The sequence below is a fragment of the Urocitellus parryii genome, chromosome 1 (assembly GCF_045843805.1).
Source record: "Urocitellus parryii isolate mUroPar1 chromosome 1, mUroPar1.hap1, whole genome shotgun sequence".
NCBI classification, from domain to species: Eukaryota; Metazoa; Chordata; class Mammalia; order Rodentia; family Sciuridae; genus Urocitellus; species Urocitellus parryii.
The window spans coordinates 61234660-61249640 of NC_135531.1; the positions used below are offsets into that span (position 1 = coordinate 61234660).

Consider the following 14981-nt stretch of genomic DNA (forward strand, 5'->3'; position numbering starts at 1 on the left):
AATGATTCTTTTACTTCTAATCCCAGCATTTTTGTTTTGGTTAGAAGATACTTAGAACATTCTGGTTCCCACTGAGGAATAGCTGTTACTTCCTTTTTTAAATTAAATTATTTATTTATTCTAATTTGTTATATATGACAGCAGAATGCAATTCATTTCATATTACACATATAAAACACAAATTTTCAAGTCACTGGTGGAACACAAGGTATTTTCACACCATTCCTGTGTGAAATACATACATGTACTTAGGGTAATGATGTCCATCTCATTCCACCATCATTCATACCCCCTTGCCCCCTCCACTCCCCTCCCTCCCCTTTGCCCTATCTAATGTTCTTCCATTCCTCCCATGCTCCCCCAAGCCCCATCGCCATTGTAAGTCAGCATCTTCATATGAAAGAAAACATTCAGCCTTTGATTTTTTGGAATTGGCTAACTTCACTTAGCATTATATTCTCCAACTCCATCCATTTACCTGCACATGCCATGCTTTTATTCTATTTTATGCTGAGTAATATTCCATTGTGTATATATAACAAAGTTTCCCTTTCCATTCATCTTACTGAAGGGCATCTAGGTTGGTTCCACAGTTTAGATATTGTGAATTGTGCTGCTAAATATATGTTATATTATGTTTCAGAAAATAAAATATCATAAGTGAGGGGTTGTGTTTGTGTCATTGTTTTTGTTTTGTATTATCTTACTTTGTGTGAAGCACTGATTTTCAAAGTGTGATCCCTAGATGAGTGGCATTTGCATCACTTGGGAATGAGTGAGAAACTCAAATTCTCAGACTTTGCAGTCTGTGTTTTAGATAACTTACAATTTGTTAAAATTTGATAGCCATTGGTGTGGAGAACCTGGAAAGCTCCTCTCCGTGTGACTCAATCCATTTTTGTGCATGATAGTATAAGCCACGTAATATGAGGTATGAAGAAGTGATCACTTGTGCCCCCAGCTACTGTTGCCTTGGAGATATTTAGTGGAGTAACATGGGAAAGTGCCACGCTGCAGAGCAAATGTCAAACTCCAAGAAGGAAGAGACTTTCTGCCAGAAGGCTTCTAGAATACCTCCTTTCACAGTCCCAGCAGCCAAAGTGAGAGGATTAAAACACCAGATGAACAGAAGGTGCTAATGCTGGGCCCTCAGGCGAAGCTACAGCCTGGAGGCACCTGGAGCTAGTGAAGAAGTCAAATTCCAGGGTTTAGAAGCTTTTTTTTTTTTTTTTTTTTGAGGCAAAAGTTTCAAAGGCTGACTTTAGTCATCCTGACAGGAAGCAAGAAACTAACATCCATGTGTGGGCCTGACTGTAGGGAAGCCCACGAAAGTCTTGGCAAAGAGATGGTTGTCTTAACCATGTGGGGGAAGGGTGGGCCATATGCTTGTTAGTGAGGAGGACCTGGAGGCTAACACATCCAACTGTCTTCATGATTCTTTCAACAAATACTGAAACGTATTATTTCTGGTTTTAAGTACTAGAGATCCAGCCATGGACTTAAAAGTGATTCTTGGCCTCGTGTCTCTCGTGTTGTAGTTATATTCTGGAGATACTTGAATGGACACTTTGTGGTTTCTAGACTCAAGCTTCTGGACCCCAAAAGTGCAAATCCAGGGGAAGAATCCCTTATATAGATGAGGCTCATTTCTCCTGAGAGTACTCCCCGTTCTCACCCATTATCCTACCTATCTAAGGAATTTTGCAATTGCTTTCAATGTCACCAGCTTCCTGTCCCCTCACTGAATCAGTGTCAGATCCCAGGGATTTAATTCTTGGTAAGGTTTGTATAATACCCTCTCCTTTCCCCTTTATGCCCACACATTTCATCTACTTGATATCCCCTAGGGGTTCCATAACAAAATACCACAGACTGGGTGGCTTAGACAATAGAAACTTATGTTCTCACACATCTGTAGCCTGGAAATGTACCATCAAAGCGCCAGCAGGGTGGGCAAGGCCTTCCTCCTGGGATTAAAGATGTTGCTATCTCTGTGAGTTCACGAGGCCCTTCTTCTGTGTGTGTGCATGTAGCTCTGGGGTCTGTTCCTTTTCTTATAAGGACACCAGTCCTGTTGGACAAGGGCCTCACCTTTATGATTTTATTTAACCTTAATTATCTCCTTCAAGGTAAATTAATTCAAATACAGTCACCTTGAAGATTAGGGTTCCAGCATATGGATTTTAAAAAGATAAAATTCAGTTCATAAGGATCCCTATTATCCTATTTCTAAATTATTTTTTGTTGATTTTTGTTTTTGTTTTTTAGTACTGAAGATTGAACTTAGGGGTGATTTACTACTGAGCTACATGCCTAGCTCTTTTAATTTTTATTTTGAGACAGGTTCTCACTAAGCTGATGAGACTGGCCTTGAATTTGCAATCCTCTTGCCTTAGTGTCCCAAGAAGCTAGGATTACAAGTGCCATTTCTGAATTATTATAGCTCCTTCTTGGTCCTCATTACTGACTCCCTTCACTGCCCTTGAGTATGCAACCAGATTCATCTCAGTGAAATAGAACTTTTAAGTTACAGTCTTATTAAAAACTAGAGTGATTTCCAGTGACTAGAGTTTAGTCAAACTCCAGAGTCTGACATTTGCTTCCCTGGTAACACCATACCTTGTCAGCCAAAACAATGCTGTTCTTATACCCCACAAAGCATTTTGAATCATCTCCTTCATTGTTCTTCAAGCAATCGGTGTTCCTACCTGTAGGCTTTCCTGTGCATTGTCTTCCCTGGAATGTCCTTTTTTTTTTCTGCATTTTTAAACACTGTCATTCTTCCAGGAGCCACACACTATCTCCTCAGTGACATCACTTCCACCCACAGTGATCTTTCTTTCTGGGCTTGGATTTTTAGTTGAAAGCAAATGTTAACACACTTCTTTTGTGTGAATGTCTATGTTCCTGGCCAGACTGTCTGAGGGTGAGTATTGAGTATTTTACTTCTTTGTATCCTTCCCTGTGTGGGCACGGTGGTGGTACTCAGTTTTCTCATTGAATGAATGGATGGATGGGTAGGTGAAAAAAGGAATGAATGAAGACTCCCTTTGAAAAAGTTTTCTGAGAATCTTAACCTATGTGTCATCTTCTCTGAGAAAACTTCCATAACTTTACCCTAGTTTCTGTCACATCAGCATTTTAAAATCCCTTCATGACCATCAGAGAATTCTATTGTTTGTCCTTTCATTCTCCCAAAATTGAAACAGAGACTATTTCTGACTTGTTCCCTAGTGTTTATTTAGTATCTGATGCATGGTAAGCATTCAATTAATATTTGCTGAATGAATGAATGAACTTAGCATCACATAGTATGATGAGATCTTTTAGAATGGATGGTGTATGCCTAGCAAGATGTGCGAGGCTCAGTTAGTAGAGCTCTTATTTAGCATGTGTGAGGCACTGAAAAAATTTTTAATCCTCCTCAGCACTGAAAAAAAATTACCCATGAGGCATTTAGGAAATCTCACACTAATTTAGAAACAAATATGCCTTGTGCTTGTCTTATTCATTATATATATTTTTAAAAAGTTGGTGTGAATTTGTAATTTGTACCCTGACTAAGCATACCTAAAAAACTCAAAACACTATATAAGAGTATTAAAGGAGCATGGAGTTTACTATTTGAAAAAAGCCAACATTTAATAATTTGGCAAACAAAACTTTCTTTTTCTAGACAATGGTTTGTATTCTAAATTGGATTTTCACACAGGGTATTTCCAGAAGGGTGGTAGAAACTACAGTGACTTGTACATATAGAAGCTTCAGGTCTTCCATCTTTAAGTTTTATTATCCTTACTTCAGGAGTTGCTGTCTACTTGTCTGATCTGCTCACCGATTCTGGTCCCACTAAGGTTAGTTCTGCGTCTGTGTCTTTGTTCACACTGACTCCTATGACTAAAACGTTATCCTGGTTCAGGAGGATGACAAGCCTCGTTCTCCAGCAAGCCTTCCCCAAGTATCATAACTCCCGTAAAAGAATTGACAGGGCTGCTCATTTTTGCTCTTGCACTCTGATACCCATGTATTATGTTCTGTTATTTTCTTCTAAGTTCATACCCTTGATTGCCCTATAAGCTCCTTTTTAGTTGGACTGTACCTTGTGTTTCATTTGTATGTCCTTTCGTGACTCATTTTGTGAAATGTACTTATAAAACTCTTGGAAATGAATGTTCCATACCTCATAGCCTGATTGTTTGGGTCCAGGGGAATTCTGGGTTAGGAGCAAGGGTCTTCTGAAGTCCCTCTGGGGCTGATCCAGTCCCTTCCTGTGGTGTTCTTATAAATGGGAAGAACAGATAGATCACTTTTGTCCTATGCAGGGACCAGCATTCAGTGCAATCCATGTTCAATGATGTTGACCTAAGGGAATCAGATGTTGGCTGAATCTCTACTTCCATCTTCTCTATTTGCATTTTCTACATCTGCCAAGAGAAAATTCTCCTACAGGCCAAATCCTCTCCTTAATTTCATTTGGTCTTTGGCAGAAGAACCAAGAAGTGATAAAACTATAATTAAAAATACAACTCACTTTTTCTGTCTTTAAAAAGTTGCATCTATAAACTCTCTTGGTATGGCTATTTTACCATAAAAATGGCTGTGTGTCTTTCTTAGACTATCATTTTCTTTTTGCCTCTGTCTCAGTGTATATGATTCTGTATTTTCTTTGTAAATGGGTGTGCATTAATTTCTCTGACTTCCTCCATCTCTGATTCTCTACCTTCTTCAATTTTTTCCATCTTTTACTTGTTTAGGGGGAAAAGCGTCTCTGGAAGTCCATAAAAGAAAACATAATTAGCTAAGAATATTTTGAGGAGAGACTCATGTAACCTTACACTCATTCAATTTTAAATAGAAGTTGGGGATAGGCTGCATTGAGTAGGGGATATCTGAACAGAGATTTAAAGGAAGTGAGGACGTTAGCCAGGCAGGTATGCACGTAACTGCCTAACTGGCAGAGGGGACAGCTCCTGGGGAACGTTGAATCTCCTAGAGAGACAGCAGGGAGGCGTGTGTATTTGGAGCAGAGAGTGAGGGCAAGAAGTGAGAGTTTGGCAGGTGCCCAATTGTGTAAAGGCTCCTAGGCATTTGAAAGGATTTCAACCTTTACTCTTCTCCCCAAAGGAGACTGTGGAAAGGCCATGCTGGATTCATTTTCTTCAAAAGGGCACCTGCTACATCCAGTCCTTAATACCTGTATCCAAGTCTTTAGGATAGGACTAGGGAACTGTTGTATTTCTGACAATTTCATCAGGATGATTCTGATGTATTATTGGGTTTGGGATTGCTCTCTCAAAACAAAAAACACCTCATAGTTCTAACTTAAAATAACTTCATAAAAAGACAAAAACTTTTATGGCGTCTTGAATATTGGTGATTTAGAAACTTTGGGGATTTTCTAGAAAATCTCAAGGTTAAGTGACTTGTCCAAGGTTATACAACTCTAAAATGAAAAATCAGGTTTCATATTCACCCTTCTAACTCAGAGTTCAATGCACTTTTTGCTGTACTGGTCTGCTTAATAAACGTATCATTTCACTTATCAGGTGGTTAGATTCCCAATAAATTCCACCATTAGCAACATGGTCTGAACTCAGAAGCTTGGTAAGGTTGATTGGTTGCTTAAGTGTTTGGTTATTCAAAGATGAGTCAGATAGCTGCTATAGCTTTAACCTCTGTGGTTAAAAATCACTGAAAATGTATTAATCACATTTTCTGTTTCTTTAGAGAAATTTTGGAAGATTCTTACCATTTTAGAATTGGAATCGACCTTACTTGTTCAGTATCTTGCAATGACTCTGGGTCATAATTTTGAAGTAAGCTCTTACTTAATATCATTATAAAACATAAAAGCCATTCAGCTGACCTTGGATATATCTGAGGTTTAGATTTTTAAATACATTTCTAATTTGGTTTTCTTTCTTCTGATTTGTTTCTTGGACATGTTGCTAAATTTTTCCCCACTTAATTAAATTTTTTTTTTATATAATGTTGGGTTTCTTGGCCTTGTTCTGTAACTTGGGTCTAAATTATATCTGCAGTGTCTGAGATTGTAGACTTTGCTGTCGTCCTGGGATGCACTGAAGTAGTTACATGGGAATCAGTTCAGAAATCATTTATAGAGGCAAGATCTCAGGACTCAGAACTAAGCTGGGGAAATGATTTTAGTGAAATCATTTCTCCTCCACTTCCACGTTTGTGCAAGTTTCAGCGATCAGATCTGTTCCAGCAATGGGGGCAGGTTGCATATTCCCACTGAGAACACTTGGTGGAGATTATAGGGATATATTATTTTTTCCTTTCACTAAGCCAGAATTGGCAGTGGAAGCTGCTTGAGCTATTGCTGCTTTGGAAATGGGAGGAAAAATATATATCTAGTGCATTTCTTCTTTCATCTTCTTTTCCTTCGAAGAACTGACTTTCAGCAAAAGACACTGATCCCAATATAAAGTGTGCAATTAACCCACTATTTTAGTCAGCTTATTTTGTTGCTGCAACCAGAAGATCTAAGAAGAACAGTTTTGGAGAAGGAAGAATTTATTGGGTGTTCATGGTTTCAGAGGTCTCAGTCCATCAATGGTCATTGTCATTCCTCAGGGCCTGAGGTAAGGCAGAACATCATGGCACAAGTGTGTGGTGGAGAAAAGCAGCTGGGAATATGGCACCAAGAAGCAAAGAGAGAGAGACTCCCTTCACCACTGACAAAATATATGCCCCAAATCTACGCCCCTAACAACCCATCTCTTCTAGCTACACCCTACCTGCCTATGTTATCACCCTATCAGTGGATTAATGCACTGATTAGGTTAAGGCTCTTAAATCCAATAATTTTACCTCTAAACTTTCTTTCATTGTCTCACAGATAAGCTATCAAAATCATAACACCCACTAAAGCAACTCAGTCCTATTCACTAACTATGTTGGCGTTATCTGCTTCCCCAAGGCTTATTATTATTATATATATATATATTTTTTTGACTGCTGGTGATCAAACCCAGGGCCTTGTGTATGCTAGGCAAGCACTCTACCACTGAGCTACATTCCCAGCCCCATTTATTTATTTATTTAGGGTACTGGGGATTTAACCAGGTGTGCTTGATCACTGAATCATATCCCTCAGCCCTTTTTATTTTTATTTTAAAAAAATTCCAAGACAATTCTAAGTTGTTTAGGGCCTTGCTAAATTGCTGAGGCTGGTCTTGAACTTGCAATCCTCCTGTCTCAGCCTTCCTAGTCACTGGGATTACAGACATGCACCACCACGCCTGGCTCCCCCATTTATTTTTAATGTGGAAAGTTCAGCCTAAATTTGTTACTAAATGACTTGTACCTTCAGATTCAGATCCTAATAGTCTCTACCAAAAGATTGGTAATAAGTTCTATTTTTAAAATTATAGTCTTGCCTTCAAAAGCCTCAGGAAGTGGCCGGCGCTCTTCTCTGGGTGGTTTCTTGAGTAATTCCTCAAGAAAACTGAAAATGTAGACATGTGGCATGAGAATTATGGCTCTAAGTTTCAGTATGTTAAAGCTGCCACCATCAGCTCCATGAAGTTTAATGACTGCAATGGGTGCATAGGAGAGAATCACAGATGAGCTTTAGGAATGATTAACTCCTGACTTTACACCAGGGATTAGAATGGAGACCAGTGTTTTTATAATCTAGCTCTGATGTTGTTTGCTCAGGTCCTAAATGGTCCCTTGGAAGTAGAACAGATGGTAGCTATCAGGCTTACTTTTAAATGAATGATTGTCCCATATCTGTCTGGACCATTTAATGTGGTGTTCTTATACGTATGGCCCCTCGGCAGCCAGCAAGGAAACCATGGGGAAAGCTGAGATGCCGGGAAAGGACTGACTTACCCTTCCAGCTACTGGGAGTGCTGCCAGCAGAAAACCCTTGGCTCAGGTGCTGATTTGTAAGGGGAGTGCCTTAGTTGAAGAGAGCCAGCTTGCCCAAGGTCACTGAAGTGGTCTGCTCTTAATAACCCATCCACAATCCACTTGGGTGTGGGCCTCTCAGTCTAGGACACTCCTAAGTATCATCCCATTTTCAGAAGCCTTCCTGCAGGGAAGCCTGAGGCTAGGTCAGTTTTCCCTCTGCTTAAACTTTCCCCTCCCTCCTCTTGCTTTCTGTCCTTTCACAAAAGTTGATTACAAGAGCATTTTCTAATAAATATTCTGCCTGTTAAATACCATCTCTGAATCTGCTTCTTGGGGAACCCAATCAGTGCAGAAATAATATGAACAGTTTGCTTGTACATTAGAAAATGTAGCGTAGACTTTTTCCAAATGAAGGTTTTCCTGTCATTAAAAGAAAAAGAAAACAAAAAAGCTGAATAGAGAAGTAAAAGTAAAAGAATAAAGTTAGACTAACTTTTCCCCTTCCCTATTTGATTTTGAGACTGGGAGTGATGTCTTGCTTTTCTATGAAGGTTAGAAGCCATCATTCAAAGTCTTCAATGGGTCACTTCAAGAGTTGATGGTATGGGGAAAGGACGAGAAAAATGAAGACACTATTTCTAATTGAATACTTACTACTTTGGGCTTTGCATCAAGACTTTGTGGTTTTGCTTTTGGCCTTATAAGCAACTCTAGATAAAGTCCTTGAGTAGACCATCTCAGTATCTCCCTTGTGTCACTGTGGCTGTGGCAGGAACTACTGAAGAAGCCCATGAGTAAGTGGGTAGTGGTTCCTGACAGCTGTAACCCAGAATTCACATCAGGGAGAGAAGGAACAGCAGCCCTGTTTCTAAAGGCATTCTTATTCTCCTGCAATGAAGCTTAGTCGAGTGAAGGAAGGCATTTTTGACTGTTTAGCCCAGGGTGTGACAAAGAGCAGTTCAAAACTGGAGGCTCCATGGGGTAGAAGTCAGGGTGAAAATTTAGTGACATCCAGGGAAGAGGTCAAAACTCAGGGAGAGAAAACCAAGAAGCATGCAGACAGCTTCTTTCTGCTCTTCCCTTGAATCTTCTGTGGAAATTTGGATTTCCACAGCTGTGTTTAAGGATTCATTCCTCTGCAGGGCCTTCCCATTCCTTGGCATGAACTTCCAAATGATGAGTAGACAGGGAATGGGCTTCTGAAGCCTGGGCCACCATCCAACTTAAGCCTAAGTATGTGGGAAGGTGGGGTGCCGGTGGGGATTGAGCAAAAAAGGATTGTATTCTGGAAGTGTGAGGTCTCCCCTTCATCACCTTCACCTGAGTGTGTTGATAGGCAAGTAAATCAGTTGGGTGGGTCTGGGTTGTGGGGTCCCTATTATTTCAGGAGGGACAACCTATTTTGCTCCGGGATGTGCTAAAAAAAAGTGAGGACTTATTGAGTTCCTACTCAGGCTACCCAGCCCTTCAGGGCTTGGCCAGGGGTGTGTGCCAGCAGGGGACTAGGGACTGAGGCACTAGGGGGCGGCGTCAGGATGGGTGCAGAAGGTACAGGCCTCTGGACAGCGGAGCAGGAGGGGAGGGCGCTAAGGCGTGGTGCCAGTTGCTGCGCCCTGGGGCCCGGGACCAAGACCAGAGGCGGGGGCACGCTCTGCCCAGTCCCAGAGCCCTGGGCGAGGCGGGAGGGGCTAAGGGGCGCACAGGAGTCCGGGCGGTGGCGCCCGCGGAGCGGGTGCACCTGAGGAGGGCTGTGGGAGGGAGCGAGAAAGGAGGGAGACTCACGCAGACTGAAAGTGTGAGGGGCTGTGCTGACCGGCGGGCGGGCGCCCTGGCCCGCGGCCGCAGGCGCAAGAGCCCGGCGAGGTCGAGCTGGGCGGCGGCGCGGGCCGAGCCGAGGGAGGAGGGGAAGGCGGAGGCGCGGGGAGCGTGTTTGGGGCGCCGCGGCGGGGAGGGTGGCGGCCGCCGGTGCGTGCGGGGCGCTGTGTGTGCACGCTCTCCCGCTCGGTGAGGAAGATGGCCCAGAAGGGAAAGTTGGGGTGACGCGCGCTGCTCCCGGAGGCTCGGCGGTGGTCATCGCGGCGAGCCCGACGGAGCGGCGGCCACACAAGCCGGGGGGCGCGCAGTCCAGGCGCCCCCGCCGCCGCGCCCGCCCCCTCACTGCAGGTGGCAGCGGGTGCGCTGGGTCCGGGCGGCCCTGGGCTCGGGCGGGAGCGCGGGGAGACCCGGCCGAGGGATGGGCTGCGCCCCTAGTATCCATGTCTCGCAGAGCGGCGTGATCTACTGCCGGGACTCGGAGGAGTCCAACTCGCCCCGCCAGACCACCAGTGTGTCGCAGGGCCCCGCGGCCCCCCTGCACGGCCTCTTCGTCCAGACCGACGCCGCCGACGCCATTCCCCCGAGCCGGGCGTCGGGACCCTTGGGCGCTATCCGCGTCCGCAGGGCCCGGGCTGAGCTGGGCAGCGGTAGCAGCGCGGGCTCCGCAGCCCCAGCCGCCACCACCTGCAGGGGCCGGAGGCGTCACTGCTGCAGCAGCGCCGAGGCGGAGACCCAGACCAGCTACACCAGCGTCAAGGTAAATGCTCGGCGCTGACACCGACTGGTGGGGGTCCGCCCGCCCCGTCCGAGCAGGGTTCCCACGGGCAGGGGGCTCCGGTGGAGTTGAGGGGCCGTGACGCGGCTGGTTTGGGGAGAGTGTCACTGAGGAGTTTACTTTTCATTTGAGGGGGTGATAAGGACCCAAGAAATGGGGACTGAAAAAGACCCCCAGAGGGGTTGACGAAGAGACCTAAGCTGATCTTGGGGCCAGATGGAGAAAGGAGCGCAGTGGGAAGCAGTCGAGGTGGCCTGTTTCTCACTGGGGGAGGAAGGCTGTGGCTCGGGAGTATGCAGCAGCAGGGTTGGGTATATATCATTGACAGCATTCAGGGCAAGTCCAGCTGAATGAGATCTGCCGAGCTGGATTTGCATGCCTTGTAGGTAACTGATGCAGACCCAGTACCAGGATATGGTAGTGCCTCCTATGCAGATTGTTACCTGGGAAAGCCAGTCAGGCCGGCTGGAATCTCAACTCAGGGATCCAGCGCAGGGATTTGTGAATGAATGAGAGTGTTTGTGTTTTCAGTGAGAGGTAGGAACAGATAGAGGAGCAATGTGGAACCTGTTTGTAGATTTTGTATTTCCCTGGGTTGGCTGTATTGTGGTCATAAATGAGAGAATCCAGCCATGAGTTTGGATTGTCAGCAAAGCTACAGTGAGGGGACATGGTTTCTAGTACAGTTCGGCTCTCTGAAGATGAAGATTTTGCACAGACATTTGATCTTTGGGAAGAGGAATTGTGAGGAAGTTGAAAAAACACTTTAATGATTAGTAAGTAGATATTTCTTAATGTCATTTGAAAATTATTATTCTAATAGTGCAGTCCTATATGTTTTCAAACTACTAATATATCTAAGAATATTTTCATTGTGTCAATTTGGACATTGGGCCTTTTCCCTTATAACAAGCCATGACAATGGCACAATTTGCAGAGGAAATGTTCAGAGGAAAAAAAAACAGTCTCTATGACAGTTTTTTTTTTTTTTTTTGTACCAGGAATTGAACATAGTGGTGCTTAACCCCTAAACTGCATCCCCAGATCCCCCCCCACCCTTTTTATATTTTATTTTTAGATAGGGTTTCTTTAAGTTACCTAAGGCCTGGCTAAGTTGCTGAGGCTGGCTTTGAACTTGCGCTCCTCTTGCCTCAGCCTCATGAGTCACTGGAATTACAGGTGTGCACCACTGCACCCTATAACTCAGTATTAGATAGACATAGCTTTACATGGCCAGCAGATTATTGGGAACCATTCCATGATTTGGCCAACACACAATTGGATATTTTTAGAAAAAACCTTGTTCAACGTTTGCCTGGTGTGAGGAGGCTCTGGATTTCATTGGATGAAGTCAGCACACAGTAGAGGAATGAAGAGAAGGGGTAGTGTGTGCTAACTTCAGTGTGGAAGACCAAAAACTTCTTTTAATGAACTTAATCTTTTAAAAACATCATCTGATTTTGCAATATAGAACTTAACTGATGTTTATTTGTAGGTTCAGTGTTTCTCTGGTAGTAATCATAATCATCATTAGAATAAAAATACCACCTATTGAGCACTTAGTATAAGCAAGGAACAATCTTCTTATTATTGTGTGTTAACAGTGCCTCATTGGCAGAGAATAATCAAAGAGTAGAGACCTGGATTCATGATGGTATTATTTATCAATTGCACGTTTATTACAAAGGCATATGCTGAACTCTATATAACTTAGCTCTTTTTGGTCCCTGCCCCATTTCCTGACACATAAAGTGAGCTTTAGGAGCCATTTCAAGGGATTAAAATGTTATTTTTGGTGATAGCATTAAATTGGGATGTTATCAGGAAGGACTATCCTTTTACCTTTTTGCTGAAAAGGACATTTGAAGACCCGAGGCAGTAGTTCAGAATGGTGACTGCTCATGAACTATGTGGTCTTTTTTTTTCTGGTTGCTCAAGAGAAATTGTGCATTTTTGCCTTCCAGAGTAGCAAGGACCTCACTTTAGTACCTGGCAACTCTAGTCACTCTGTGTTTGTTTAGTGAGGGAAAGAATAATGAATGAACCCATTCTATGTGTTTTAATGCTTCCCTCAAGAGGCTACTTACAGATCAAATGGAGTAAAAACTAGAGGGAAAATTAGTCCCGATTATTAGCAACTAGAAGAAACTTGTATAAATCTCATTGCTACTTGGCTTAAGTGTTCAAAGGCTTGACCTGGGAAGGAATTTAACTCATTTTGTTTTACCAACAAGATTGTCAAATAAGAACTTAATTCATTCCAACCTATTACTAAGAATGTTGGAAATGAAACTGCTGCCTCAGTGATTCCACACGAATTTGCATCGTGTAGATCTCAGGAATTATATATTTGAAATTAAATTTGAGACCAGAGTTATTTATACAGATCATACACAATTTTATCACATAATTGCCCTAAAATATTTAATAGTATTCTTTTTAAGCTGTGACTCAGTGTTGCATTGTCTTTTCTAGTCTTAAAGTTCACGTGTTCTGTACCCTTTTGTAGATGAGATAATTTTATAAAAACTTTACTTTCATTTCATTTTAGAATAAGAATTTTTCTTTTGCCTTAAGAATTTGAGATAGTTAAAAAAAAAAGAGTTTGAGATACTTGCTGGTTGCTAGCTATGTGTGTCTCCACCCCTTTCTAAAACATTCAGGTGGAAAAATAAGGTCTTTGCTGTTTGGTTCTATTTATAGTGGTGGTGGGTTTCAATACTTTTTTCCTTCCTCTTTGTGCATCAATTATAAACAATACCCTCATTATCTACTTGGGCTCTGGTGTTCCCCAGAGTGCAAATATGTGTGCTTGATCTCTTTTTCTTTTTCGAGCAATAATTCATTTCATTATGCTTTTAGAATGATAAAGCATTATGATGTCAAACATGATGTCAACAGGAACCTTCTTGAATACCTAATTGACAAAAAAAGATTATAAACATTAATAATTCATATGCAGTACAATGATATCACATGGGTTTCCATTTCTGGTAAGAAGTTAGATTTGTCTCCCAATTGCTGTAAAACTGCAACTTCCTAGCAATTTATCTCCCTCTTGCTTGCCTTTTTAAAAATAGTACTCCAACAGGAGAATCCTGCAGGATGCTCACTCCTGATATTGTGCCAGTTTTATAATTCATGTTTGGAAATCCTTAGAGGAGATGGTTGAACCTCTCTCTGGGAGGAGCCAGGGATTCTTACAAATCTTTTCTCATACCAGCTGTTGCTATTTGGGAGTATCCAGGACTAAGCAGCCAGTTGTAGTATAGTTTTCATTGTTGATATCATCAACTTGTAGAAACCACTGTAGAGGTTAACTGTTTTGTGGATGAGGCTTGAGAGATTGTTAGTTTCCAAGTGACTGTGCTGATAGCCAGCATCTCCAACATCCCAGTCTCCTCCATACATTGTATTAATTTATTTATTGAGCCAGTATTTAATGCTAGGAATTCAGGAAATATCCATGGAATTTGGTAAGCAAAGCTTAAGAGGAGGGTAAAACTCTTGCAAAAGGATGTGCCTAAACCAGTTTTTAGTGACTTCGACAATATATTCCATGGCACCCAGGAATCAGGATACTCTCATGTTGATTCTGTTTAAAAGGAAAATAAATAAATATTTTTTTTCTGAGCTTATAGTCATATAATATCATTGAGATATTATTTGAGGGAATGGTGAAGATATTTTAAAAAGTCATTTTTTTGTTTTCTAAGTCAATATTCACAAACTTTAGTGTACACTAGAATCACATGGAGGGCTTATTAAAATACGAACTGCTCACCTCACACCCAGGACTTCTGATTTAGTAGGTCTTTGGTGGGGCCTGAGAATTTGAATTTCTAGTGAGTTTTCAGGAGATGCTAATGTTGCTGATCTGGGGGCCACACTTTGAGAACCACTCCTTTTAAGTGAAGTAAATTGTTTTGTTGACCAGGTGGGACTGCCTGTAGCACAGAGTATGGTGCCACACTACCTATATTTGGGGCACTAATCATAGCCCTTCATCTCAGTTACTTTTGTATGGGGAACCTACCATCTCTATTTATGATGTCAAATTCTGAAACTTCAAGTTTGTATGAAAAGTCTGTAAGTGAGGAAAGCACTGGACCATGTAGCCCATTTGGGTTTATGAGGTTCAGTTCTCCATAGAATCCTCTTGGGTTTGCACAGGTCCTAATGCCCTGCTTTCCCCTTGGAGTTCCTCATTTGCCTCTGCCCTGGAGGGGCCATGTCTACATGATGGGAAACTCATGGCAAGGAAGGACCCTAAGAAGAGGCTGGATGTCTCATGCTCCAGGCCCATTTTCTGTCCTCAACTCTAGGAGTTCTTGCTAGTCCTTTCACCCTCATTTTTCACTTTAAAATGGAGCAAAAAGTTGGGTTAGCTCCAGTGACTCCTGTAAATTGCTTTAGTAAAGCCCAAATTTACCTTGGCCATTGCACATTTTTTCATAGTTTCACCCCTGCTCCTGTCAACACACTGATTTAGAGCCAGTAATCTCATTTT

At 42.4% G+C, this 14981-nt stretch overlaps 1 protein-coding gene across 4 annotated transcripts in view; it reads left to right on the forward strand.

The window, feature by feature from the left end:
- Positions 1-10114: 10114 nt before the first annotated feature.
- The window catches only part of Pde8b (phosphodiesterase 8B), a 200219-nt gene continuing 195352 nt past the window's right edge, over positions 10115-14981 (forward strand). For all 4 annotated transcript variants that reach the window (XM_026393225.2, XM_077800404.1, XM_026393226.2 and 1 more), the window contains exon 1: positions 10115-10453. In XM_026393225.2, the coding sequence (XP_026249010.1) occupies positions 10115-10453 (339 nt within the window). The remainder of the gene's footprint in view (positions 10454-14981) is intronic.